A 26,448-nucleotide genomic window follows, 5' to 3' on the forward strand; every position below is an offset into this window, starting at 1 on the left:
AGTTAGGGGTTAGGGTTAATCCTAACTCTAACCCTAACCATAAACACTAACCCTAACCCTAAACCTGACCCAAGGTAATTTCAGACCAGGAGAGCAAACACCAGAACACAGAACCCTAACCCTAACCCTAACCCTAACCACATTACAGAACCCTAACCCTAACCCAAACCACAATATAGAACCCTAACCCTAACCACATTACAGAACCCTAACCCTAACCCTAACCCTAACCATATTATAGAACCCTAACCCTAACCCTAACCACATTACAGAACCCTAACCCTAACCCTAACCCTAACCCTAGCCCAACCCTAACCTGGCCAGGCTCACTGTGAACGGTGAATGGTCCTGTCTTGAGTGCCTGTGTATGTCCTCTCAGTTAGGGGGTGGCTTTCATACTGCCCTGGCTGGGCTGCCCCCTCATCAGCTTCCCTCTGTCCAGGTCCACAGGCTCAGGAGGCCAAGCCCCTTGGCCACTCTCCCCGACGGGCCATCCCGTGACATTTGCCCACCGCGCGCCGGAGCCAACACGCGCACGCAGAGCCGCGGACGCCGGGGGCACCGCCGAAGAGCTGGGCTGGCTCGGCTCCTCGGACTACAACTCCCGCCATGCCCCGCGCGCCCACCGCCTCCCGGCCGCTCCCGGAAGTGGAGCTCCGAGGGGGCGTCTCCGACCTTAGCGAGGGGGCGGTCCGGCCGGCTGGTCTGGGGAGGAGGCCGCGGCGAGGAACCCGATGCGGACCGGCGGCGCCGCAGATGGCTTCGCCTGCAGGCGACGACTGCGGGGGCGCCACGCCCGAGGCGGACCGGCCTCGCCAGCGGCCCTTCCTGATCGGGGTGAGCGGCGGCACCGCCAGCGGCAAGGTGAGGGCGAGCGGCCCGGCGGGGTCTGCGCGGCACCGCGACCGGGGCGCGTCTCCGTCGGGGAGGGAACCGGGGCAGGGCTGCGGGAGGGGGCGGAGCGGGGGCGGGCGGGTCCGTGTCCAGCGCCGGCAACGTGCGGTCCCGAGTCAGCGCGCCCTGTGTCCGTGCCCCAGTCCACGGTGTGTGAGAAGATCATGGAGCTGCTGGGGCAGAACGAGGTGGACCACCGGCAGCGGAAGGTGGTCATCCTGAGCCAGGACAGGTTCTACAAGGTGCTGACGGCGGAGCAGAAGGCCAAGGCCTTGAAGGGACAGTACAACTTCGACCACCCAGGTAGGTCTGGCCCTGGGCGGGCGGAGGGCGGGAGGGCGGCCGGGTCGGGGCCCAGGAGCGCTGAGCGGGGCCCATACAATTGCCCAGGCACCCGAGGTGGAGTGGGCGCTGGGCCCTGGACCCTGGTGGAAGCCAGGCAGCGGGAGCGCCTTTGGACCCCCACCCCTGCCCTGTGATGTGGAGAAGTCCACTCACCTCCCCACGGGGCCCTTTGCACACCCCGTTGTCCACTGCGGCCTTGACCTGCCCGCTGCCTGGGGCACAGCTCCTGAGAGGCCTGCAGAGGGAAGCAGAGCCCAGACCCAGAAACTTTGTTTCCTGGTTGGTCGGGGGCCAGGGGAACAGGTGGCAGTTGGAGGGGTGGGGAGGGTCATGGCCCGAGGAGGCCAGCCTGCCCTGCCCGCCACGACCCACAGATCCGTGCTGCGGCCGACTCCCAGCTTCCTGCTTTCCGGGGACAGCAGCCTGGGCAGTGGCACTGCTGGGGTCAGCAAGGACAGGGCCATCAGTGGGTGCAGGACTGCAGAGGGCTCTGCAGATGGAGGCTGTAGAGGCCACTGCCGGCCCAGGCGTCCCTCAGGTCCCAGGACCACCAGCAGGACCGCCAGCATCCACCGTGGCCGAGGAAGCCCCGTCCCAGCACAGGACGCCTGGACCGTCTTGCCTTTTGTCCATCCCTGCAGATGCCTTTGACAATGACTTGATGCACAGGACTCTGAAAAACATCGTGGAGGGCAAAACTGTCGAGGTCCCAACCTATGACTTTGTGACCCACTCGAGGTGAGCAGGTGGTTCCTGGGAGGCACTTAGGGCGTCCCCTCCGGGGCTTACAGACCGCCCGCGGCAGGCCTGACCCATGGGTTTCTGTGGACACCCCTCTCCCACCGTGATGTTTCCTCGGTGGAGTCAGTGCCCGGGAGACCCTGTCTCCAGCAGGGCCCGCTCCCTGCTCTCACCTGCAGGTTACCGGAGACCACGGTGGTGTACCCGGCGGACGTGGTCCTGTTTGAGGGCATCCTGGTCTTCTACAGCCAGGAGATCCGGGACATGTTCCACCTGCGCCTCTTTGTGGACACGGACTCTGACGTCAGGCTGTCGAGAAGAGGTAAGGCGCTCGGCCTCCCTGTCCCGGGCCGAGGCTAGGCGGTCGTTTCCAGGTCTGACGGCGGCCTCCTGGCTCCTGTCGCTGCAGTTCTCCGAGACGTGAACCGCGGGAGGGACCTGGAGCAGATTCTGACCCAGTACACCACCTTCGTCAAGCCAGCCTTCGAGGAGTTCTGCCTGCCGGTACCGCCTGCGCTTCATTGGGAATGCCTGCCTTTTCTCCCTCCAGAGACACGATGCCTGGTTCTGGGAGCTGGCGGGGAGGCACGCGTCCGATTATAAATGGAGATTCAGCTACTGCCCATATGCCCAGGGCGTGCCCAGCTCTCCAGGCCTCCTCTGCCCTGCTGCTCCCTCTGCCTAGAAAAGCCACTCCCGGTATCCTCACCGGCTCCCTCCTGCTTCAGGCCTTGCCCTGGTCACCGGGATTGCCTGTGCAGGATGACCCCGAGACCCCTCTGCTCCCGGCCTCGGGCCTGCTTCCTGTGTTCCCAGGGGGCTTCTCGTCATCTGACTGCACGGGCTATCTTGCTTACCCCCTTTGCTGGCCTCCGCCTCCAGTCCGCTCAGCAGTGAGCCGGCCAGGGGAGCCGCGCCTGGCCCTCCGGCAGGTCCACTACCTGCAGACACAGCTGCCCAGGCTGTCCCTCCTGCCTCGGTGGCGCATCTCTTGTAACATGTCTCCTTGGCCCACATTCACACGCCAGCACCAGACGGTTCATAGGTCCATCCCCGGGGCCGCACCGTTTTCTCCTCCCCTCCCTGTGCTTTGCCTGGTTCAGGTGTGTCCCCAGCAGCCCTGCCCCTCCCTCGCACAGGGCTGGCAAGAGTGAGCGATGCCCGGCATGTTGGCAGCTGCACCGCGGCTGCTCTCATGTGCAGTGCACCTTGCGCACCTGCCACTCGTCCAGGGCTCTTGCAGAAGGGCCCCGATTGCAGAGGAAGCACGGGTGGAGGATGCCACGCTCCACTTGGCCCAGTGAATTAAGTTGTTAGCACAGAGAACTGTCCTCGAGACTATTCTATTGGTAGCATCAAGCAGAGCACAGCATTTCAGAGATACAGGAGATACCAGTTCTCCTGGCTGCCTGGCCACCTCCTGCTGCGGTGCTCCACCGTCCTCACACCTCGCTGATAACTGCCCTCTGCCCCCTCCTGCCTGTGACCCAGGAATCCAGGCACCTCAAGGCTTGCTCCTCTACTGGATGGCACCTTGGAGGGTGGGGTGGACAGATTCTTACAAGATCTTCCTTTTTGTGTTGCAGACAAAGAAGTATGCGGATGTGATCATCCCCCGAGGGGTGGACAATATGGGTAAGAACCAGGCCTGATGGGCTGCCAGACCGTCTCCGCCCAGAGCCCCAAGGCAGGCACTGCCCCATCCCCCCTGGTCGCTGACAGTTACATTATTTGTCAGTTACACCTCAATAAAGCTGGTGGGAAAATAGCTACTAGTAGAGAAAACTGTTGAGGAACCACTGTTAGCAGGAAGTCCTTTAACCAGGCCCCAGGCCAGCAGAAGTCCTCGCTGGCCCAGCCGGCAAGTGTGGTGTCCGGGCCTGGCCGTGTGTTCCGTCTGCTGAGACCCGGTGCCGGACAGACGGGCGACGGGGTGGAGGGCGCGTGCGGCTGACGCGCTCGTCTGTCTCTGCCGCAGTCGCCATCAACCTGATCGTGCAGCACATCCAGGACATTCTGAACGGGGACATCTGCAAGTGGCACCGTGGAGGGGCCAACGGGCGCAGCTGCAAGAGGACGTTTCCTGAGCCCGGAGACCACTCCGCGGTGCTGGCTGTCGGCAAACGGTCGCACCTGGAGTCCAGCAGCAGGCCGCACTGAGGAGGGGTGTGCCTCCCGCAGGCCCGGAGGTGCCTGCCTGCCCCCAGACACCTGCTGCTTCCTCTCCGCGTCTGGGACGGTCCCATGAGTCAGTGTCCTCAGTACCGGGGCCCTGGACGCGGGGTCCCACCCAGTACAATGGGGTGGGGGCTGTGTCTGCACCTGCTCCCTCGTGGTGAGGAGGGTAGGCAGGCCAGGTCACTGAGAAATGCCACAGGGCGCGTGGCAGCCTGTGATGCTCACTCGGGGACACGGGGCCGCGCTGTGGGGGGAGGAGGGACGTCTGGACACCGTGCTCAGTGTTCTGACTGGTCTCACGGCGAGTTTCTCTGGTGTGATCAGTTCTCACATGTGCGACTGACAGTGTGAAAATACCTCCCCTTTTTATGTTGTACGTCCCATGTTTTCTGTTTTATTCTGTTTCCCAACACCGTGTAGTGAGCTGGTAATCCCGTTTCGTGACCCGCAGTGGGTGTGATCCAGCCTGCGACAGGCTGACCTGACCTGAGGAGCCAGCGAGGCCTTTCTCCTGGCCTGGGCTCCAGGGCAGGGCGGGGAAGGAGCCTTGGGGACAGGCATGTTTTTAACCAGCACCAGACAGGAAGCAGGGACACCCACTCACCCAGCCCCAAGCCTGCCCGGCCCCTGCTGGGGAGTGTCCACCAGGGGACCCTGAGCCCAGGGTGCTGTCCCACCTCTAGCCAAGGAATATGCTGGACCTGGAGGCATGAGCGAGTGCTGTGGCCCAAAGCCAGCCCCTCTCCCTCCCTCACTGAGTCCATGCCCCAAGCCCCCGTGGCCTGTGTCGTCCTGGAGTGTCTTCCTTCCCACGTGGTGGCCACGTGTTAAAGGGGTCCTGCCCCATCACTGTGCTAACCTGCGCGGCACTCCGAGTTCTTTCTATGGAGTAGTAGCTGGTCACACAACTGACATCGGCTGAGCTGTGGCCGGCTGCTGGTGACTCACAGTTTCGTCAAGCGTGTTGTGCCCTTCGGGGAGAGAATCAATAAATAACCAATATGAATGCCAGTGGTCCCTTTTTATTATTTTTTAAAATATTATTTATTGATTTCAGAGAGGAAGGGAGAAGAGAATCATTGATCTGCTGCCTCCTGCACGCCCCCTACTGGGGATGGAGCCCGCAACCCAGGCATGTGCCCTTGGCCGGAGTGGAACCTGGGACCCTTCATTCCGCAGGTTGCCGCTCTCTCCACTAAGCCAAGCTGGCCAGGGCAGTGGTCCCTTTTTAATTACACCAAAGGCGAGTTCAGGACAAGGAACAGATGACACACCTTGACTGTCCGCTGCTCGTTAGCCTCACGGGTGTGCAGTCAGCGAGGGGGTTGACACAGGGTTACCGCCTCACTCAGACAGGCCCTGCCCGGCCGGCCCAGTGGCAAATGACACTCAGCTGTTCCGGGCAAAGCCTAGAGGCCCCCCGGGGCAGAGGCTCTAGCTCGGGGCCAGCGGGTGCTCGGGAGGGAGGACCAGGCGTGTCTGTTAGCAAGACCGGCCCGTCTGGTCTGACCCTCATGCCCGTCACTCCCACTCCCCGCCATCTCTCCGTCGCCAAGCCCCACACTAGCCACTCAACACGTGTCCCCGTGTAGGGCCCCGGGATTTGTGGGCACAGCGTGTTCTTTATTGTCCGCATAATAAGGTGCTTAAGGTGAAGGGGACCAGAGGAGAGCCCCCGCCAGGCCTGGCCAGCTCCCCCGAGCGTGTCCCGGTCCCGGTCCCGTTCCCGACCCCGGATGTCTCGTGCCAGTCCTGCTAGTGTTTGCGGATCAGGATGTCCCAGCTCTCTTTCCAGCGAAGGGCCTGGAGGTCGCTGGGTGACAGCGACTTGTCCCCGTAGGTCAGTGGGCGCAGCATGTTAAACACGTGGCAGGCGGCCGAGTACCACGCCACCACCAGGGCGCCGAACAGGCTCCTGTGGAGCTGGGACCTGTGGGCGCCAGAGCAAAGCGCAGGTGGCTCCTGTGGCTCTGCCCCACTGTGGCTGCCGCACTCAGCACCTGGCCTCTTCCGCCTGCGCCCCCGCCCCCCCCGCCGTGCCCGTCACAGCCTGCCTGGCGCTGAGCATGACCTTCCTCGCTGGCCTACTGCTCGCGTCTCCAAGCCTCCGCACCACCTGAACGCCAACCCCACGCATCACGGCTCCCCCCTCCCCCTCTCCCCGTTCGAGGCTTCCAGGCGCCCAGCCCGCCCCAGGTTACACCGCTTCCCGGTCTACCTCCTCTGCACCTGCCAACGGGCCAATACGGCCGTCCGAGAACCCTCCCCACCCTCAGGTTCCCCTTGCTCGCCTTCCTCCTGGTCTGGACCACAGACCCACTTCCCACCCCAATGGCTGTGCAGGCTCATCCTCGACCCCAGGGCCCCAGTCCGCCCCTCACACTGTGATGGCCCAGACCTGCACAGGTGCTCGCCGATGTGCTGCAAGACCACAGGCAGTAGAAGGATCTGGAAGGTGAGTGCGGGCAGGTAGTGGTAAAGGAAGAGCGTCTTCTCCATCAGGAAGAACGGGAAGTAGTTTGCCGCCCAGCCGCCGGCACACAGGGCCCCGGCCAGCACCCAGCGCAGCCAGGAATCTGGGGAGGATGGCGCAGGCCACCGCTGACCCTAAGTCACCGCAGGCTCAGCTCTCCATTCCCCCCCACCCCCCATCGCTGGAGGAAGAACAGACTGGTCCTCAGAACCCCCTGCAGCACCCGCTGGGTCCTCACGGTCCCTCCTCTGAGAAATACCAGCCCTTGCGGGAGGCCCAGCCTCTGCTGCTTGTCAAGGTCCCGTGTCTCAGGATTATCTGGTCAGTACGACTTCGGGGAGCTGAGGGGCTGGCTGCCTGTCCAGTGGGGAGGATGGACCAGTTCCCAGAGCCCCACAGTAGGAGGTGCCTCGGGACCCTGCCTGTCCTGGGGCTCATTCCTTTTCTGTTTGAAGATGGTGCTAAGTGGGTTTCTGTTACTAGCAAACACCAGACCCTCCACTGGGTACTCATGGCGGCTCTGCCCTGGGCTCACCAGCCACCCCTGCCCAGTGCCTGCACCTCCCTGCCCAGTGCCTGCACTCCCTGCCCAGTGCCTGCACCTCCCTGCCCAGTGCCTGCACCTCCCTGGAGAAGCCCCGAAGGTCACGTGGGGGCTGAATGCAACATTTTGTCTCTGGGGAGACAAAAATAATTTACGCCCCTGGATGCAGAAACAAAGATGCCACCTAAAGGCAGAGCTTCCTGGTGAGCTGAGCTCTGGTCAGAAGTAGGAGGAGGAGAAACGGGGAGAGCGTGCACGCACCCTCGGGGAGCTCACAGACACGCCTCCGGCGGCAGAGCAGGTACCAGCAGAAGAGCAGGACGTACAGCGCGGTGGCGAGGCCGGCGGAAGCCCAGATCACCACGTTCCCCAGCAGGTGGATCTGAGCCTACAAGGACGGAGATGCCATCAGCACAGCCTCCATGGGGCCTGTTCTTGACGAGGCCCTTTCTAGGATGTGCGGAGTTTCCTACAATCAGGAGCCGCGATTGTCTTCAACAGCAGGCGGCTCCCAGAGGGACTCGCACAGAGCAACGCAGAGCTAAGGGTGTGCCCGGGGCCCTGCTCTGCGAGTGACTGCTCGGCGAGCTCTGGCCGGGAGGACGTGAGCATCGTTAGCTCGTGTCGTCGCAGGAGCCATGGCTGAGCGGGCTCTGCCGCCTTCCCTGGGGGAAGCGACAACAGGTGCCTGAAGGAAGCTCTGCCTGCTGCGCGCAGGGGCCGTGCCCGGACAGCAGGGAAGGCGCAGCGCGGCCACAGAGCAGAGGGCCGCCTCCTTCCACGCACACGCGTCCTCGCTCCTCGGCTCTGAGGCCAGCCCAGGAGCCAGCACTCGGCGGGAAGCAGAGGGGATGAAGGCCACGGCGCAGCGCTGCTTACACTGGTCCTGGGGTGCAGCCAGTAGGCGATGTTGGTGTCCAGGGTGACCCAGTCCAGCGGCGTGGAGCTGTACTTGTGCTCCGAGTCGTCGCTCCTCACCGTCAGCATCCTCCACTGCAACAGCCAGAGCCCGTCAGGCAGCCAGGCACCTGCGCGTGGGGCCCAACCTCAAGCTCATTTGCAAGGCGCCACGGAGGCAGTGCGGCCTGATAGGCGGGCTCAGCAGGAGACCTGGATTCCAACCTGCTGGTGGCCGGCCCCAGGGGCTCCAGTCAGCTCGTCTAAGGGCACATCTAGACCAGGGAGCCGCGCTTCCGGTCTCCATCGGATTGACTGGGGCCTGGCAACGTGGCCTGCTGGGTGGCTGGGTGGCGGGACAGACGGACACACTCCTTCCACTGCGTCAGGTCCCAGGTAAAGACTGACTTGGGGAAGTGAGGACTCCACAGCCTCCATTCCCGCCTCCCGCTCCACGTCACCTGCAGCTCCGAGAATCTGGCCATGAAGCTCAGGTTCCTGCTGACGTCCACGTGAGTTGGCGAGTGCAGCTCCAGCTCCCTCTCCCTCTGCTCCTGGCCTGACGGACACACGAGGCCCGAAAGAACAGAGCAGATTAAGGTCAGGAGCTGGGCACAGCTGTGGGCGCGGCGCAGGCGGCTTCCCTGCCTTCCAAACCCCACGGCGACTGGCGGCGTCCCATTCTGTTTCCCCGAGAAACTACCGACAAATTAGGGTCTGTGGACCTGTGAGAGCTCGGCTCACACTGCCTGTCGACCGCAGGGTAACCCCCTGGCTGTTGGCAGCTTCAGCGGGCATGGGAGGGGCGTGTGGTGTGCGAGAGCGTGGGAGCTGTGCCGCCTCTCACCGGGGCCCCGTGGGTCAGCGACTCACTCCTGCCGTAGCGGTGCTCCTCCACGGTCCACACGGCGCTCTCGTGGTAGCCCCGGGACAGCTTCTCCCCAACCACCTCCAGCTGCCGGAAGCCCCAGTCAGGGAGGTGGGCCCCGCTCAGCTGCAAGACGGGACGAGGGCGTGAGGGGCAAGCCAGGCCCTGGCTCATCCCGGCCAGGGCTCCGGAAAGTCCTCATGTCAAGGCTCAGTTCTGAGGACTTAGAAAGGCCCCCCCCTTCAGTGGAAACATAGCACCCACTTGGCACGAAAGTCCGGGGAAGGGCAGGCTCGGTCGGGAGCCGCGCACAGATCTGTGGGCCGAGATGCAGGCTCTGGGTCGGGCAGCAGCCCTTACCTTCAGGATGGCGGACGTGTTCAGGTGCACGAGGCGCACCTCCGACAGGATGGTCTTCCAGATCTCAGCGTCCGACTCCCTGTTCGCGATGTCCTGTGAGAGCAGACCTGCCTGTTACATAGCCCTCTCCGGCTTCCCTCAACAGGAAGGCGAGGCCAGCCACGCGCTGAAACTGATGGCTGATCCTGGGGCTAGTGGGCTGATCCGGGGCCAGCAGGCTGACCTGGGGGGCAAACAGGCTGATCTGGGGGACCAGCAGGCTGATCCTGGGGTTAGTGGGCTGATTGGGGGGCCAGCAGGCTGATCTGGGGGGCCAGTGGGCTGATCCTGGGGGGTAGCGGGCCGATCCTGGGGGGTAGCAGGTTGATCCTGGGGGGTAGCGGGCAGATCCTGTGGGGCCAATGGGCTGATCCTGGGGGGTAGCGGGCAGATCCTGGGGGATAGCGGGCTGATCCTGGGGGTAGCAAGCTGAGCCTGGGGGTAGCGGGCTGAGCCTGGGGGTAGCGGGCTGAGCCTGGGGGTAGCGAGCTGAGCCTGGGGGCACAGTGCCTCCTGCAGCAGCAGCTCAGCCTTCAGGCAGAGACCAAAGACCTGCGCTTCTGGGATGCCTGCTCACCCACAGGGCTTAGAGCTCGGCCCAGATGCAAAGATGGAGCAATGGAGGTTAGAGACCGTCCCTGAAAGCTGCTGTCCCAGGGGACTCCTGACATCGGGTAATAAACAACTGACATCTAAGGAGCACTTGGCATTGTTGTGGCCTCGCGAGGGCGCCGTGAGGTGGTGTAGGGGCCGCACTGCGGTCAGCCTGCCTCCCCTGCTCTGTGTGGGGCTGACGGGGCCACCAGCAGGGACTGAGGAGGAGGAGAGGGATCAACGAGGAGACCCCCGCGACAAGCAGCAGCGGGAGGGCCTGGGACTCTTGGGACAGCTCCCGATGTCACAGAACAGGCACAAACAACTCCCGTGGAGGCGGGAGGCCAGGGGAGAGGCGGGCGAAGCCGGTGCATGAGAACATCACAGCACATGGACGTCTGTCGCATGTGAAGGGGGAGGAGAGGTGCTGCTGGGCACAGACATGGAAAAGCAGCCCCCGCCTTGCTGAGGGCCACCAGCCACACTCAGTGCACTGGACATGCAGCTCACACCACTGAACACACGGGGCTGAGTGGGGAGCTGCCGCTGCAGGAGCCTCGGGGAGGCGATCCCAGTGCCATTACTCAACTCACGCCCTTGAACTCAGACAGCCAATGTCCAGGACACCAGGACGTTCCCCGCCACCTTTCCTAGGACACTGCCTGCATCCTGGAGAGCGAGACTCGTTGTACAAAGGGCCATGTTGCCCTGGTCGCTCGGAGGAAGGCGGTCACTATCCCAGCTGCCCTGGGAAGGGGCAGCCCCAGGACTCGCCCGAGGGCCAGGCCTCTCCCAGGGGAGCCTGTGACAGGGCAGGTGTTCCTGTCAGGCCAGGCCGACCAAGGCTCCTGGGTGACGAGGGTGCTGGAGCCCCGACCCGGGCTCAGTGACCTGGTCTTGACACTAAGTGACGAAGCCAGAGGCGCCTCCTCCTGGCAGAACCACAGAGCCCAGCAGCAAGCATTTACCAACTGTCTGCGAACCGTTTGTCTGATACCAGCGCCCCCAGACCCATGGTCTGTGGAAGTCTCTGCTCCCTGTAAAAACAGCCACGAACTCTGATGACCGCATCCCTTCCCAGGTTACCCCTGAACCTGGATCATGCTAAACGGCGGCTTCCAACGTCCTGTTAGAAGGTGCGTGTGCTGACGGTGGTCACTCCCCGTCTCCGCAGTGTCCGCGACTCACCAGCCTCCAGAGGCTCTGGGCGGGCATGGAGATGTTGTAGTCGATGTAGCAGGACACCTCCTGCGCATGGGGGTTCAGGGGGGCTGCCACGTCGTGCCTGCAACACCAAACAATGCTCACAGAATTCCTCAGCTGTTTCTTTAAGGGGAAAAGCCGCTTTTCAGAAACAGAGCCAGCTCAGCCTAAGGGGCAGGGTCCTGTAGTCGCTCTGACCCAAGGGTGCCAGCTCACGTTGACGGGAAGTATGGCGAGTGCCCGGGGACGCTGGGTGGTGGTGTAGTGAGGGGCGGTCAGCCCCCGAAATACAGGGGCTGCTCAGAGGCTGAGAGCAAACATGTCCCCACACTCCTGCCCCACTGAACCCCAGTCCCAGTCTTGCTGGGCTCACTGACAGCGGAGACGCCACTGGTGGAGGAGCCCCACTGCACCCTGAGAACGCGAGCCTGGCTGCTCTCCCCTCACCTGGCCCCTCACTACAGCCGTCTCCCTCCCTCTGCTCCCCTCAGCTGCCGCCCTGGGTCCCCTCCCTCGGGGAGTGCAGGTGAGCACAGCTGGGAGCTGGGAGCTGGGAGGAGGGAGGGCGGGCGGGCTCACGTGTTGAGGAGGCGGCTGGTCATGCCGTGCACCAGCTGCACCACGTCCCCGTGCCGCACGGGCCTCGGCGGGTTGCTCACCTCCAGCTGGTGCCTGGGAAGACAGGAGCCGCACGTCACCTGGTCGTGTCGAGGCTCTGGGTGCTCCCAGGGGGACCATTGGGAATGTGCAGCCGCCCAACCAGTTTGTCCCTTGTACGAGGTGAGTTCGTGTCAACAGCCATGACACTGAACTCGTTTCTGAAACCCATGGCCAACTTTCCAAGCTTCCAAACATGGTCCCGTCTGCCACCTTCACACTTGGACTGCTCTGTGCTACCTACGAACACCGCGGGGCCCACTCAGAGATCCCTCTCTCACACAGACCTGCTCAGCGCCCGCTCGGGGAAAGGGACACAGGGCCCCACTGGCCTCGACATGCAGGGGCAGGTGAGTGGGGAGGGCGGGCAGGAGGAGCGGGAGCAGGTGAGTGGGGAGGGCGGGCAGGAGGAGTGGGAGCAGGTGAGTGGGGAGGGCGGGCAGGAAGAGCTAGAACAGGTGAGTGGGGAGGGCGGGCAGGAGGAGCTAGAACAGATGAGTGGGGAGGGTGGGCAGGAGGAGCTAGAACAGGTGAGTGGGGAGGGCGGGCAGGAGGAGCTAGAACAGGTGAGTGGGGAGGGCGGGCAGGAGGAGTGGGAGCAGGTGAGTGGGGAGGGCGGGCAGGAGGAGCTAGAACAGGTAAGTGGGGAGGGTGGGCAGGAGGAGCTAGAACAGGTGAGTGGGGAGGGCGGGCAGGAGGAGTGGGAGCAGGTGAGTGGGGAGGGCGGGCAGGAGGAGCTAGAACAGGTAAGTGGGGAGGGTGGGCAGGAGGAGCTAGAACAGGTGAGTTGGGAGGGCGGGCAGGAGGAGTGGGAGCAGGTGAGTGGGGAGGGCGGGCAGGAGGAGCTAGAACAGGTAAGTGGGGGGAGGGCGGGCAGGAGGAGCTAGAACAGGTGAGTGGGGAGGGCGGGCAGAAGCTGGAGCAGGTGAGTGGGTGAGCATGGGCAGGAGGAGCAGGAGCGGATGGTGTAGGCCCCACTAGCCACTGTGCGGTCAGGCCTGAAGGCCCAGGACCTGTACGCACCTCCCGGGGTCCTTGACAATCCACCAGTTGTTGACATCTTTGAAGGGGTAACAGGTCACCTGCTGCTGGTGGGAGCTGCCCCGGCCGTTCTCGTAGCTGCATGGGAGGGTCAACAAAGACTGGGTCTGCAGGGGGCTCCATAAACTACCCAGCACGGTGTTAGGGGAAAATAAGGATAAACAGTTTAAATCTAAGAGGGGCCAGAACACTGGACCTTACGTGGGCAGAACACGACCAGTGTGGGGTCACGAGGCCGCCTCGCGGGTGTGCCGGGCCCTCCGCCCAGCGAGCCCTCTCACTGGTTTACATGCAGAGATACCAGGACTCTGACAATCAGACCCAAGAGTTCAATTCCCTGTCTCCCCGACCCTCTTCACATAATGTGAAAGTTGGTAACAGAAAAAATACGACAAACATTTTATAACTTCTAATAAAACAGCACTTTCCTTACCTCAACGGGTAGGTGCTCGGGTGGGAGTGGAGCCAGCAGGGCACAGGCTTGCCCGAGGCGCTCTTCAGAGTGACCTGTGAGCCGTAGGCCACCTCCAGGGGCTGGCCTTGCGTGATCCGAGCCAGCCCCCCCTACAAAGGCCAAAAGGGGCAAGTGAGAGTCAGGGTTCCCCTGCATAGCCCTCCCCAACCTGGGAGCATATTTGGGGTGCTGGCAATTATAATTACACTAGAGGCCTGGTGCATGAAATTTGTGCATGGGAGGAGGGGTCCCTCAGCGTGGCCTGCACCCTCTCCAATCCAGAACCCCTCAGGGGATGTCCGACTACCGGCAGTCGGACATCCCTCTTGCAATCCAGGACTGCTGGCTCAACTACTCACCTGCCTGCCTGCCTGCCTGATCACCCCTAACCACTCTGCATGCTTGCCTGATCGCCCCTAACTGCCCTCCCCTGCTGGCCTGATCGCCTCTAACCTCTTCTGCCTCAGTCTCCGCAACTGTGGCTTTGTCCAGAAGATGTCTGGAAGCTGTCCGGTCTAATTAGCACGTTACCCTTTTGTTAGTATAGATAAGACACAGCTCTGTCGTGTTACGCTGATCAGAACCACTGATGGCATGCCGCCTCGGAGGCAGGGCTTGTGTCCATTTACGAGGTGAGAAAGCAGCTCACCAGCGTTTCTGAACAGGTCGGTGTGACTTCAGGCCACAATTCCAACCACCTCAACTGGTGCATTTGACTGTTTCTGCAAAGTTCGTGTGAATGAGGCCGAGTTGTCTGTCCTCTGAGGCTCATGCGGCCCCCGGAGCCTGTGGGACCTCGCAGGGGTCTCGGGGCCACTCTGCGTCACACCGACGGAGCTACCCCTCCGCTCATGTCTGCACCCTCGGGACATGCAGACCAGTTTACAGTCCCAAGGCGCAGGCCTCCTTTCTCGCTCTGGCTCTCCCTCTGAGGCTCATCCAACAGTGTTTACATAGGAAACCGAGTCTCCCATGGTCTCTTCTCACCTCCAGGCTGGCCTGGAACGCGCTGGACATGATCTGGTCGTGGGGCCCGGAGCGGCAGAGCAGCGTCAAGTGGACATAGAAGAACAGCAGGTACGTGACGGCCGGGACGACCAACAGAGCCACTGCGCGGGCCAGCACGTGGCACAGCACACAGACCTGGGCACACGGGGGACACACCCCTCGCACGCAGGCTCCCACTGCGCCCCCCTGATGCCGTCTCCCCCCCCCCCCCGCGTGCCCCCGCAGCAGGCTCCCCTACGTTTGACAGAGCCTGGTCTCCGATCAGGTGCCAGGTGTGGACGGCGGCGACTCCGAGCACCAGCAAGTAAGTGAAAATGCCCATGTACTTGATGCTGAAAAGACGGATGGAGGGGAAGTTAAAATGACAGACGAGGAGGGCGCAGGCGCTGCTCAGACCCGGCCGGACTCACCCGACGGCACAGGAGCAGGCCACTCCGGTCAGCGTCAGCCACAGCCACCAGCTCGGGGAGAAGGGCCTGCGGGCAGGACGGAGGCAGAGCTGCGAACGGGTCCCCGAGATCCCGAGGGTGGCTGCCGGGACCGAGCTTCAGAGACGCGGAAAATGGACCCCCTCCGCCCCATCGTCGGCCCGCGAGTTCTCTTTTTGGCCAGAACGTTTCTCCAGTTAAAGTTACAGGAAAACGAGGATGCATTTATGAAGCCATGAGCTGAGGGCCGGTCTGAGTGGCTGCAAGACAGCCAGCGGGCGCTCCCGGACAAAAAGGCTCAGCCCGTTCTGGGTCGCCAGGCCGCCCAGACTCTTCCTTCTCGTTAATTAGGACAGGTCCCTGGGCCGTACCTGTGCTTTTGGGAGTTGGAGAACTTCAGGTAGGACAGCACGGCCAGTAGATTAAAAAATATTAACAGCGATTCCAAAAGCATCAGCCTGGCCTGCGTGATCAGCGCATTCTCTGTTGGGAGGAGCAGTGTGTGTTGGAAGGAAGCAAAGGCGTGAAGATCAAACACCCACAAAGCAAACGCTCCCAGTCGCTCAGAGTGGACGGCGGGACGTCCCGTTCAGCATTGGGGTGTCTCCACAACCACGAGGGCAAGTTCTTAGGGGGAGTCACACCCACTGAGACTGTGTGACCTTGGGCAAGTCACGGAGCTTCTCTGTCGTTTTCTCATTTGCAGAAGCAATACCAGCTCTGTGGGCGCCGTGCGTGCTATGGCCTGATGTTGGCAAAGGGCCTCCATTTTCTCTACAGATGGTCTGACTTTGCATGTGAGTTCACTTCATTTGTTGGGAGACCTGGGTTGGAAGGCCCTGTCTGAGGAATACCCACTAGCTCCTCTGCCATGGCCATGGGGCGGGGCCTGGGTGGTGGTGGAACCCGGCAGGCCATCAGGGAGTGGCAGACGTGGGTGCAGGTGGAGGTGTTCACCGTTACCCGGGCACCTGTCTGGACAGCCCCAATTCATATGGCCCCACCCCCACAACGTGAAGTCTGGCCACCCACCTCCATAGCCCCCAGCCTGAGAGCGGGGTGACCCCCAGAGTCAGATGTGGACCAACTGCCTGAGCTTCCTTCCATCCTAGGAGCAGAAGCTGCTGAGGGGGGCACGTCTACTAAACCCCAAGCTCTCCTGGGCCACACACTGAAGCGTAGCCAAGGCCCGCCCGTGGCTCCTCCTGCACCAACCAGAGCCGGCCCAGGCCCAGGCCTTACCGATGAGCATCAGCAGGGCGGCTCCCATGGCGGCGCAGTGAGAAAAACGGAGCTCCCACAGGATCTGGTAGGCCATCGGCACCGACAGGGCCCCTGCGAGGGCCGGCAGCAGGCGCAGGGACCACACGGGCACGTTGCTGCTGTATTCTGGAACGCAACCATAGCGGAGCTGAGCGCACCGTGTTTGCAGACAGTTTCACACTCACAGACTCCAGTACGAGCGTTCACGACACTGGGGGCCTCATCGGGAACTGGTGTGTGAGCACGCCTTTGAGATGTGCTCGCTAGTCAACGGCACACCCTGTGGCAACACACACGATTTGTACATCCAAGAGACATAGAGGAATCATTGTCACTAAACACTAAGATGTTTACCAGGTTTTTCGAAAGTCTGTCACGTGTACCCAGACAATCGATCACACCCTGGACTCACATTAATAAACCACTAGCTCCCCATTCTAATACATGCAAATTAGCAAGGGCAGTGAAAATGAGATGTACCTGCTCCAATTCTGTTCCACAAAAAGTTGCCGTCGAATCCTCCCAAATAACCTAAAACAGGATTGATCAGCGTCGATCCGTTCAGCAATGTTTCAGGAGTGCCGAACAGTGGCGGCCAACAGCAAGCAACAGTAAATAAATAATAAGACATGACCACTGCCCTCAAGAAAGTTCGTGTATAAGTTTAAAAAGACATATATTTTGTATTGATTTCAGAAAGGAAGGGAGGAGCAAGAGATAGAAATGTCAATGACGAGAGACTCATTGATCGGCTGCCTCCTGCACACCCCCCACCGGGGATTAAGCCCGCAACCCAGGCATGTGCCCTGACTGTGAATCGAACTGTGACCTCCTGGCTCCCAGGTCCATGCTCAAACCCTGAGCCACGCCGGCCGGGCCCTCCTATAACTCCTGAAGGTTCCTACCTCCCAAGGCCAGCAGCATGTGGCCAAAGGGCGGTCCACTGCCATCCAGAAAGAAGACCCGCTTCATGTAAAAAGAGATGTACTGCCCGTAATAGACTTCATCGAAACTGGAAAACAAACCCACACGGAACTTCACTGTGAATCTGAGCTGCAGGAAGGCACCAGCATAAATGTACTCCTGTGTTTCCACACGGCTCAGGGCGATCGGCAAGGGTCCGATCTCCGCCCCAACCACGTCGGGGCCCCAGGTGTGAAGACACGTGTACACAGCCTTCCCCGAAACACAGGCTCTGTGTGTCTCCCTCGCTCTGGACTTAGGGGTGTGCCGGTAGCCGGCCCCTGAAAGGCCTCCCAGACGCGAGGCCAACCCCCGTGTCCACCAGCTCCATGCAGGAACCCACTGTGACAAAACGCTTTCAGGTGAAGACACGAAGGAATCGCCGTGCATGTTTTGAGGTGTGATGATGCTACTGTGGTCTTGTGTTTTATTAAGAATCTGGGTCTTTAAGAGACACTTGTACACTGAATTACTTATGAACTAAATATGTCTATGATTTGCTTCCAAAAATCTACTGCAGGGAGGGGGTGGCTATCCTATATAATAAAAGGCTAATATGCAAATTGTCCTCTCCACCCAGAGTTCGACCAGGGGGCGGGTGGGCTGGCCAATCTCCCGTGTCCCCTCCCCCAGGCAGCCCGGCCCGATTGGGGCCGGCAGCTGGCCCCCACCCGTGAGTTGATAACTGTAGAAGCTGGGTGATGAATATAGGGGTGAGGGGGTCATCATACAATTTTCCCCGTATTTGTGTATGTTTGATGCGTTCCATAATAAAAAGTTAAACAAAGAAGAACACAGGTATCAGATAATAAAGAGCCCTTCACTAATAAAAGGGACCGTTTCCCATTATAACAGAGAACACCTCTAAGGTCAGTGAGGACTCACTTCCATATTCCTCAGCCTTCTGCCCGCCAACCTCGGGGTCTCAAATGGTCCCCTGAGGCTGCTGCGCCTGCCCCGGCCCAAGGGCAGGACTGGGCACGTGGGCTCTGCAGGGGTTTCCTGGGACAAACCAGCCTCGCCTCTAACTGCCCCGAACCCCAGCATTTCCCTCTCCCGTGCATGCTGTTTAACAGGCACTGTTTGGCTTACACCACAGCCCGGGGGTAGGCGAGGCGCCACAGCCGGCTCAGCAGCCCCACCGCCGTCAGAGCCACGACGTTCAAGTTGACATCCGCGGTCACCACTACGGGGCGCTGCAGAAACCCCAACATCTTGCCGAAGAGCAAGCCGCGAGGAGTCCCTGGAAAAGGCCTCAAGAGTAAATGGGTGGCAACCACGAAGGCCCGGAGGCGGTGAAGAGGACCTCGGATGCGCCAGGCAGCACCGCCCTCGGGAGGCGCCCGAGGCACCGCCGGTGGGCATGCAGGAACCTCAAGACTGAGCACTCGTTCCTGCAACACCTGCCAGCGCCGTGGGGGGAGGGAGGACGCTGTGAATGAAGGAAGGGCCTTCCCGCCCTCCCCACGGGGCAGCGCGGCCGGGGACCTCCACCTTCCGAGCCTCGGAGCCTCCTCTGCCCCGCGCGCCTCCTTCCCGTCCCCCCTGGGGCAGCACCGGCCCCTGGCGCCCCCTTTCTCACCCGGGGGCTTCCCCCTCCCTGGACCTCCACTTCTCGAAGGTACGTCTGCCCTGGACACCCCGCTCCTCTCCCCGGGCGCCCCCTCTCCCCGCAGGCTGCTCCAGTCCCGGGCCACTCTTCACCAAAGTGTCACCTCCCCCCGTGTCCCCTTCTTTCCCGGGCGCACCCGCCCCCGTTCGGGCCCCAGCTCGCCCGCGGGCCGCGCACGTACTCACCTTCCTTCCGTCCCCGGAGAGCGGTTCCCCCGGCCCGGCCGCGCCTGGGACCCGCCAGGGGGTGCGGACCTTGAGGGCTCCTGGGGCGCACGCGCGGGGCGGGGAGGGGCGGGGCCGCTCGGCACTCAGCTCCGCCCACCGCCCTGCTCGACGCTTGATTCGCGGCGCCTGCGGGGCCGTAGGGCAGCGCCGCGCGTGCGCACTAGGCGAGAGCGGTGCGCGTGCGCGCTGGGCGGGAGCCGCAGGGGCTGTGGGCTCTCGGGCTGCGCGGGGCGGCCGCCTCCTGGCGAGCAGGACGGGCTTGGCGTTCTGTGGCCCGCGCCCCGCAGCCCACGCTCATGCTTCACGACACAGAGGGCCGCACCCGCCCCTCGCTTGGTGGCGCGGACCCGTGTGTCCTCACTGGACCGCGGGGGCCGGGACGATGACCCTCGGGGACTCGCCAGGTCCCTCGTCCACGTGCACCTTAACCCGGACCGACAGACGGCTGCAGACATAACAGCTGCGTTTTCGCTGTTGCTGAGGCCGTTCCGCACGCTGGTCACCCCACCCCGGCGTGAGGCGACTGACCCGACTCGCTGCGGGAGGGCAGGGCGTAGGGCGGTGTCGGGGGAGACCCTGGCCCGTGTCCCCTTTATCCCGTCACCGGGCTGCGAAGGAACGTGCCTGGGGCAGGGTCCTCGGGGACACGTTGAACCTACTTGGGAACGATTTGTCAGTTGCCTCCATCCTTTGAACCCTCACTACCCCCTAAGGTAGGTCCTGGGAGAGTCCAGTTCTAGTTAAGGAAACAGTGACAAACGAGGTCTTCAAAGTCACACCCGGGAGATGGCAGAACCGAGCGGCTTGGCCCTTCCTCCTTCCTCCACTGAAGTGCAGCGCAGTCCGCTCCTGCTCCCAGCAAAGGGACAGGAGGCCCAGCAGCAGAGCAGACACCTCTGACCACCCACCTCTCCAGGGACAAGGGGAGGGCCGAGTGCAGGCAGATGTCATGCGCACCCAACACCACAGTGGGGGCTGCTAATGCCGACCCACCTGGAAAATGCCCCTAACCCACAGGCTTCAGTCGCCTCTCCCGTGTTGCTTTAAGGCATCTCAGTCAAGTCACTCCTAATTAACATGCAAACTCAAAGGAAAACGACAGAAAACCCAGGGACACAGCCTGAGAAAGCATGTCCAGCTTCAGGGTGTTGTGGGGTTTTTTTTTTAACTTTTTTTTTATTTAAATAAGGAGAATTCTTTCATATGGAAAGAGTTAGTACAATCACATATTTGAAAGGAGAAACAATAGGTACTGGACCGGAGGGAAAGGGCAAGGGGTGAGTGTGCCACCAGCCTGGTGAACCCATGGTTCCATTTCCCATCCAAGGCAAAAGCTTCCCCAAAATAATGTACGAACAAGCTGCACATCACACCTTCAGCCATCGCCTGCCCTTTCAAATATCTGGTCTGTATGAAAAGACAGACAGAGGAAAGGCCAAAAGAAAAGGAAACAAAACCCCTCTCAAGAACAAAAACCCCCAAACCCTTTTCACTACGCAAGGCGTGAGGTCCGAAGCTTGCAGCACAGGGTCCCCTGGGAGGCTTTGCAACAGGCTGAAGACAGGGCCCTGGGGACGCTGAGGCCCCGGAGGCCACCCACCCGGGGTGGAACGGAGCGGCAGGTCGGACGCGCCTGGAAGGTCACTGGCCAGATACGCGCTGGTGGTCCGAGTGGAGAGCTCGACGGGGGACAGACGGTCTGACCCCAACGCTGGGCCGCTCCTGTCCTGGGTGGACTGTGTCAGGTCCATCTCATGCCTTCAAACCGGAAGGGCTGGCTTTCTGAAGTCTGCACGTCCCACTCATCAGAGCACGACAAAGCACAAATACTCAAGTATCCTTGTCGAAGGCCACTTCCAGCCGACCTTCCTACCCAGGCTTGCTCTGAGGTGGAAGGAACAAGTCCAGGTGAGAGGCAACGCGCAGCTACTTGGTGGAGGGGAGCCGGTCCGAAGGGAGGAGCTGTACCGTTTGCCCCACGACCTCACACCTGCACGCCTTTCCTCTGGCTCTGAGCATCAGTCACAGATCTCACCAGTGACCCAGGAGGCAGGTCCGCAGGCAGGAGGGCGAGGGCCTAGCGGAGCACGGACGCCGGTATGTAGCAAGATGCGCAGTATTCTGAGAAGTGGCTGGGATGACCACAGCTTTGAAAGTGGGCAAACCGATTTTTCTGAAATGTGTCCGTCATCCTTTGTTTTTACCCTTAAGGAACCTGGAGCCAGAAGTGTATGGATTCCAAGTTTGCAAACAATAGTGTGGACAGAAGGGGTGAGTAACAGTAAAGAAAACCAGACCGAACAGCTGGCAGAGAATCTTCAGTGGGTGGACGCCGCCTCTCAGACACACGACCCCACACGCTGTGATCTTACTCCACTGAGCAGCCGACGCTGGACGGACGCTACGTCAGCTCCTGGTGCGGAACGGCGGCTGCACCGTCAACAGCCGGGCAGAGCTGCCAGCATCCGAGGGCGACTGTGACGAGCAGGCAAAGGTGCACGAGGGCGTGGACACCACCCCCATCTCAGCAGCAGAAAAGGTAAGTTCGGGTTTTCACCTGTTCCCACCAAAGGCCCCAAAACGCCCTGGCAGAGGCCTCTGCGTGATTATGCGCTCTGAAGAGGGGGGTTTGAAACCAAAATAAGACCCAAAGTCCTACTACCTTGAGCTTAGCTCTAAAACCACGCGAAAGGAAGAGATTGCACCTTAAAACATCTCTGCAGTAAAGACTGCATTTAATCAGACCAAGGAAGGGATGGGGTGCCAACAGGCCCGGGCCTACCCTCTGCCCGAGTCCAGCTGGAAATGTCTCGGGGGGAAGCGCCCGCAGCTGGGCACACGAGGCGGAGAAAGCACTGAGGGTCACATGCAGCTCCTGGCCTTCCTGTACAGGTCAGTCAGACGCATCTATAAATAGCGCAGTGGGACATTTCCTTCCTTTACCTAGACCTACAACAATACATATAAATAAATTCTAGTGTTTTCTGTTTTATTGGGGTGGGGCGGGGAGTAGAAAATACAGGGCAGAGAAAAGGGCTGGAGAGCAGGTGACCCCGTGTTTTTATTTTTCCTCAAACAAGCACTGTCGCTCTGTCAGGATCACCAGGAGGGCACACCTTGAGTTTGTAACAGCATCCAGGACTGTTCTGTGGAGTCTCACAATGAGAAAACCTTTTTTGCTTTAGACAAGCAGCGGACCCCCGAATCAGGTGGGAGGGTCTGGTCGGGTTCCCAGGTGTTCAGGCAGCGAGCGTGTGGCTCCTGCAGGGCAGTGGGCGATGGGGGCAGCGGGGAGTGGGGCAGACAGCAGCTCTCGTGGGGGGGTGGGGGTGGGGGCAGAGCAGATGAGCACATGGGGCAGGAGAGTGAGGACAGGACTCCAGAGTAAAGATTCAGGAGATGAAGGGAAGAGAAGCCAGTGAACAGTGAGGTCCAAGGATGGAGGCGAGGGGGTGCAGAAAGCGACCAAGTGAGCAGTAAAGCTCTTCCCAGGAGACTGGCCTCCAGGTCGTGAGACGGGAGCTCTGCCAGGCGGTATCCCGTCCTTAAATCTGTCATCACAGCACAAGCTGCTCCAGCAGCCCAAGGGCCCTCTCTCCCGTGTCCTACCCTGGACAGAGCTGAGAAGCAGCCTGAGCAGCCGGCACACACCTACAGGGACACGGGCTGAGCCAGGTCCCCTGGGACCAGTGGCAAGCGCCCTCTCTGTAGGTGCTGCTTAGTTCCTCGAAGGGCCTGTACAAAACTCTAGCCTTCCCCTCCCTTTCCTCGGAATGACAGAATCTGGGGCGACTCTAGTTCTTAAAAAACAACAAAACGCAGTGTGAAATGGCTCACGCGAGCATTTTGCTGGAGGCAGCTCTGCAGACTTGGGTGGCTGCCCAGGCCGGTTCAGAACCACGGCCAGCCCTGCAACACAGCCTCCCCCTTGGACCTGCTGGCAGCTGGAAAGGCTGACCTCACTGCTCAGCTCAGGCGCCCTGTCCCACCACCTGGGCTTGCTGCTAGGAGGGGAGGAGCAGGAAGCCCTGCAGCAGGCCCCAGCGTGGGGGGGGGGGGGGGGGGGGGGGGGGAGTCCGGGAAAAAGGTGCAGGAAGGTGGAGGCTTTTGGAAAGGGCATGAGTGAAACAGCAGCCCTTGGTGCCGGAGCCCTCGAGCAGACGCGGGAGGTGGGTGGGGCCGTGGTGCTGCCTGCTCACACGTCAGGCCAACTCGGGATACACCAGTGACTGTGTCCGCGCTTCACCGCAGGGCCAGCGGCCAGCACGTCCCTGGCTCTAGACTCCGGGACAGAAACCCTTCCGTAAACCCCAGCTCACGGGCAAACCCCAGCTCACGGGCTGCCCGTGGGCTTCGGAGTGCAGCCGGACACCGGGGTGCTCGTGCGGTGCCTCGTGTGGCCGCAGAGGCTAACCAACGAAGAGCAGGAGGGCGTCTCACGGCGATGCATCAAACTGAACAGGAGGGGAAGACACTACCGGACACGGGGTCGGGGAGCTGGCGAAGAGCATGTAAAAGTTCAGCTACACAGACATCGCTTGTGTTTTGTTTTCCTTTCTCTGTAAAAACCTTGGCTGCTTTAGCTGCTTTTTAAAACAAAAAGCTTCAAAGGAAAGGACCTGCTGCCGCACCACCGTGCGGGACGGGGCGGGGCAGCACTGAGCGCCGGACGAGGAGCTGCCCGCGCCGCATCCTCAGGGCCGCCCCGGGGCGCGGGAAGGAGACGGGAAGGGCTGTTGCCGATTCGGATGAAAGCAAGCAGGTCAATGCCACAATCCACGGTGCAAGCTGGTTGGACGTCGGAGCTGTCAGGAGTGGAGAGGATCTCTCTCTGCCGGCCGGCCAGGCGGTTGACGGAGTGGCGGCTCTGCCCACGGTGAGGCGGCCAGGCCAGCGCCTCAGGCCTTGCTCTCCTCCACTTTCACCGCCCGAGGCTTGATGGCTCCTGTGCGCTTCATCTGGGAGGCGGCCAAGGGGGCCTCCTGCAGGGTCACGGCTCCCAGGCCGGGCTTCTCATCCACTCGTGGCTTGGCCTTTGGACAGATGAACGGGACAAAGCAGTTACCCTCACACAGCAGCCGTCGGTGGCTACACAGCCCCCCTTCCTGCTCCTGAGCCCCACAGAGAAGAGCTACCCTAAGGAGTCCATCCTTCGGTGGAGGACAGACTAGACGCAACTCTCCCAGGAAGGACACAGTGGCGCTGTGTCCCCTCCCGCAGGCGCCGAGTGCAGTGATTCGGAGGCGGGAAGACGCCGGTCCTCCGGGCAGCCTTCTGCGGTGCCCGCGGGCCTCCATAGGCCGCCCAGCTAAGGCCGACTCAAGAACCTTCCCAAATCAGTGCACCCCATGCCCACAGGGACAAAACCCGAGACCCGCCTGTCTGCAGAGGGCGGGGCCTCAGGCAGGCGTGGGTCTCCCGGACCTTCGCGAGCCTTTCCCCAGGTTCACATCAGGGTCCCCCTACTCGCAGGTCAGCACTGGGCAGTGCACCAGAGTGACTGGCCTCAACCTGCCCCGCACCATGAGCATTAGCTCAATCCAGGCTCCTCCAGGAGCGGCCCTCCCGGGAGCCACGCCAGGAGAAGTGAAATGAGTGGCCAGTCCTCCGCCTCCACCAGCCAGGAGCTGCTCTACCTAGAAGCCTGCGCTGACACGTCCGAGCCCCGGAGCCCGCCGTACTCAGAGCAGCGGGAGAACAGTGCCCCACGGCCAGGAAACGCCATCGCGGTCCCTCCCAGCCAGGCAGACGAGACACGGCACTTACTAGGGCTACATGCGCACGCTCACGCGCACGCCCGACTGCTAGTGCTGACCCACAGACCTAACCCAGTCCCAGCACCTTCACAGCCCGAATCGCTAGGAGGCTAGTCCACCTGCTGGCGTCACCTCTCCGGGGACTCCGCATCCTCCCTTCTCTGCAGGACAAGGAAGGATCCAGACGCCCGTCAGGAGGAGCAATGCCTTCGCCAGAAGGACTCGGCCCCTGGCGCCATGCTCTAAGCGCTAGGGCACGCCTCTCTTTACAAGAGGAGCACGCAAATGGGGTGGGCAGTCCCTTCTCTTTTGGCGCTTGGAGACGGGCCTAAGCGTCGGGGCTGGAGGTCTGGAAAGCCATCTTCTACCTGGTGAGCGTAGTGTCCCTGCACAGAGCCCATGTTAACTGCTGATCCAGAGGGCTTCCCACTGGGGCTAGCAGAGCTAGGCCTGAAAAAACCAAAGGCAGGGGGTGAGAACACACGCACCACAGGAGGCAGTCAAGCCCGGCGCGCGGCCTGGCTCCGGCTCGCAGACCTCCCAGCGGAGGAAAACAGACCGCAGGCAGCCGAGCTCAGAGGAAGAGCGGGCTCAGTCGCCCTGGCACCTCCAACGCAGCTCAGGGAGAGGCACCCAGGGGGAGAGATCGAGGTCGCCACTGCGGGCAGAGACTGGCCAGACAGATGGACGGACAGGAGGAGCAAGAGTCTCTCAGGGCTTGGAGGGTCTGGACCAACGTGACTCTATGGCCAGATAAAAGGTCTCTAAACCTAGGAATTGCGCCCAGTAGTTTTCTAGTCTCCCCTTTCTGTGGGTGGGGGGTGGAGAGACACCAAAAGGAACGACACTGTAGAACACCTTTCCAAGTGTGTTCCCAGGAAGGGTAATAGGCGCTGGTGAAAAATGATTTCCTGGTGGAAGTGTGCGAAGCGCTGTGTGCAGATTCACCAGGACTCCGGACAGCGGGCTGTGCCCAGGAGCACGGCTCCCGAAGAGCCGTCTTGCACACAGCACCCCAAGGACCGGAGCGGGGGAGCCTGTGTGGCGGAACACGCCTCAGAAGTCGTTTCCAGAAAAAGTGGGAAATGCTTCTCTATAAAAACATACCACGTTCCCAGCCCCCATGAAAACACCTGCACAACAAAGGCTCCTTAGCTACGGGTCATGCTTCCTAGTCTCCCCAGGGCAGCGGCCGCCACTCCCACACGGTGGGCGCACTCGGCTCTTGTTCAGGCGGGTCCGTTCCCTGGGTTTGCCCAGGAGACTGAGCACCTGTTCACACCCCACGCCCCTCCCTCCCTCCAGGCACACACGGCTCTGTGCTGCTGTCCACAGGTTTCTGATAGTGCTGTCGTTCTGGCCCAAGTGAAAAATATGATCGGACAATACAGCGAACTAACAAAAATAAATGAAGCCAAGAGAGTGAAAATAACAGAAAAGATGAAATGGGGGAAAATTCACAAAAATCCCCCTCTCTGGAAATGCGGCTGGAAGGATGGAAGGAAGCGGCAGGGGCCGAGGCCGAGGCCTCGCACTCCAGGAGCAGCGGGCCGAGCACCGGGCCAGAGGACCTGGTGGGGCTGGAGCCTCCGCTGGCCTCTCCCAGGGCACTGCCAGCTGCACGTCTGTCTAACTCATTTACCAACAGGACGGTTCCCAGGCGTTTCCCACACATAACAGGAGTCAACTGCACTGACCCTGGGCCCGAAGCCGGGCATGCTGCCTTCCCAACTCTACATGCGCTCCCTGGGGTGAGAAAGTTGGCAGACCCAGAGCTTTGCTGCCTTTGCAACTCAAGTAATTGAACAAGACAATTCATACAGGGCCAGCTCTGATCCAGCTCAGGGCCCTGGGACTGGTGCTGGAGGCAGAGACGGGCGCAGAGGAAGCAAAAAGGTGCAGC

At 61.5% G+C, this 26,448-nt stretch overlaps 3 protein-coding genes across 15 annotated transcripts in view; 1 reads left to right on the top strand and 2 right to left on the bottom strand.

Annotated features, from left to right (window-relative positions):
• The first annotated feature begins 653 nt into the window (after positions 1 to 653).
• Positions 654 to 5,169, top strand: UCK1 (uridine-cytidine kinase 1). Of its 2 annotated transcripts, XM_036329307.1 has the most exons (7): positions 657 to 864; positions 1,038 to 1,197; positions 1,881 to 1,977; positions 2,160 to 2,302; positions 2,390 to 2,484; positions 3,567 to 3,615; positions 3,959 to 5,169. In XM_036329307.1, the coding sequence occupies exons 1-7, from the start codon at positions 757 to 759 to the stop codon at positions 4,138 to 4,140; spliced, it is 834 nt and encodes a 277-aa protein (XP_036185200.1). In that variant the 5' UTR covers positions 657 to 756; the 3' UTR covers positions 4,141 to 5,169. The 2 variants fall into 2 exon arrangements, with proteins under 2 accessions (XP_036185201.1, XP_036185200.1); XM_036329308.1 differs by lacking the exon at positions 2,390 to 2,484 and having other exon boundaries at positions 654 to 864.
• POMT1 (protein O-mannosyltransferase 1) lies at positions 4,999 to 18,844 on the bottom strand. 7 transcript variants are annotated; one of them, XR_004971106.1, is made up of 22 exons: positions 18,748 to 18,844; positions 18,043 to 18,193; positions 16,893 to 16,999; positions 16,468 to 16,518; positions 15,967 to 16,113; positions 15,096 to 15,207; positions 14,707 to 14,772; positions 14,535 to 14,628; positions 14,276 to 14,431; positions 13,268 to 13,398; positions 12,817 to 12,912; positions 11,716 to 11,808; positions 11,122 to 11,218; positions 9,301 to 9,393; positions 8,946 to 9,066; positions 8,534 to 8,631; positions 8,298 to 8,418; positions 8,055 to 8,203; positions 7,437 to 7,563; positions 6,557 to 6,734; positions 5,433 to 6,088; positions 4,999 to 5,129 (listed from the first exon to the last, which is right to left on the bottom strand). XR_004971106.1 is itself a non-coding variant. In XM_036329301.1 (21 exons), exons 2-21 carry the CDS (start codon positions 18,162 to 18,164, stop codon positions 5,914 to 5,916), a joined length of 2,334 nt encoding a protein of 777 aa, XP_036185194.1. In that variant the 5' UTR covers positions 18,165 to 18,193; positions 18,748 to 18,844; the 3' UTR covers positions 5,251 to 5,913. The 7 variants fall into 7 exon arrangements, 6 of the variants coding, with proteins under 6 accessions (XP_036185199.1, XP_036185197.1, XP_036185194.1 ...); XM_036329301.1 differs by lacking the exon at positions 4,999 to 5,129 and having other exon boundaries at positions 5,251 to 6,088; XM_036329306.1 differs by lacking the exons at positions 5,433 to 6,088; positions 6,557 to 6,734 and having other exon boundaries at positions 5,002 to 5,129; positions 8,055 to 8,168.
• Positions 18,845 to 21,495: 2,651 nt separating this feature from the next.
• Positions 21,496 to 26,448, bottom strand: part of PRRC2B (proline rich coiled-coil 2B) — a 75,492-nt gene continuing 70,539 nt past the window's right edge. For 3 of the 6 annotated variants that reach the window (XM_036329284.1, XM_036329283.1, XM_036329287.1), the window contains 2 exons: positions 24,914 to 24,995; positions 21,496 to 23,822 (listed from right to left, as the gene is read on the bottom strand). In XM_036329284.1, the coding sequence (XP_036185177.1) occupies positions 23,688 to 23,822; positions 24,914 to 24,995 (217 nt within the window). In that variant the 3' untranslated portion in view covers positions 21,496 to 23,687. The remainder of the gene's footprint in view (positions 23,823 to 24,913; positions 24,996 to 26,448) is intronic. The other 3 variants (XM_036329286.1, XM_036329289.1, XM_036329288.1) reach the window with 1 other exon arrangement.

Source organism: Myotis myotis, unplaced genomic scaffold (assembly GCF_014108235.1).
Source record: "Myotis myotis isolate mMyoMyo1 unplaced genomic scaffold, mMyoMyo1.p scaffold_m19_p_12, whole genome shotgun sequence".
NCBI classification, from domain to species: domain Eukaryota; kingdom Metazoa; phylum Chordata; class Mammalia; order Chiroptera; family Vespertilionidae; genus Myotis; species Myotis myotis.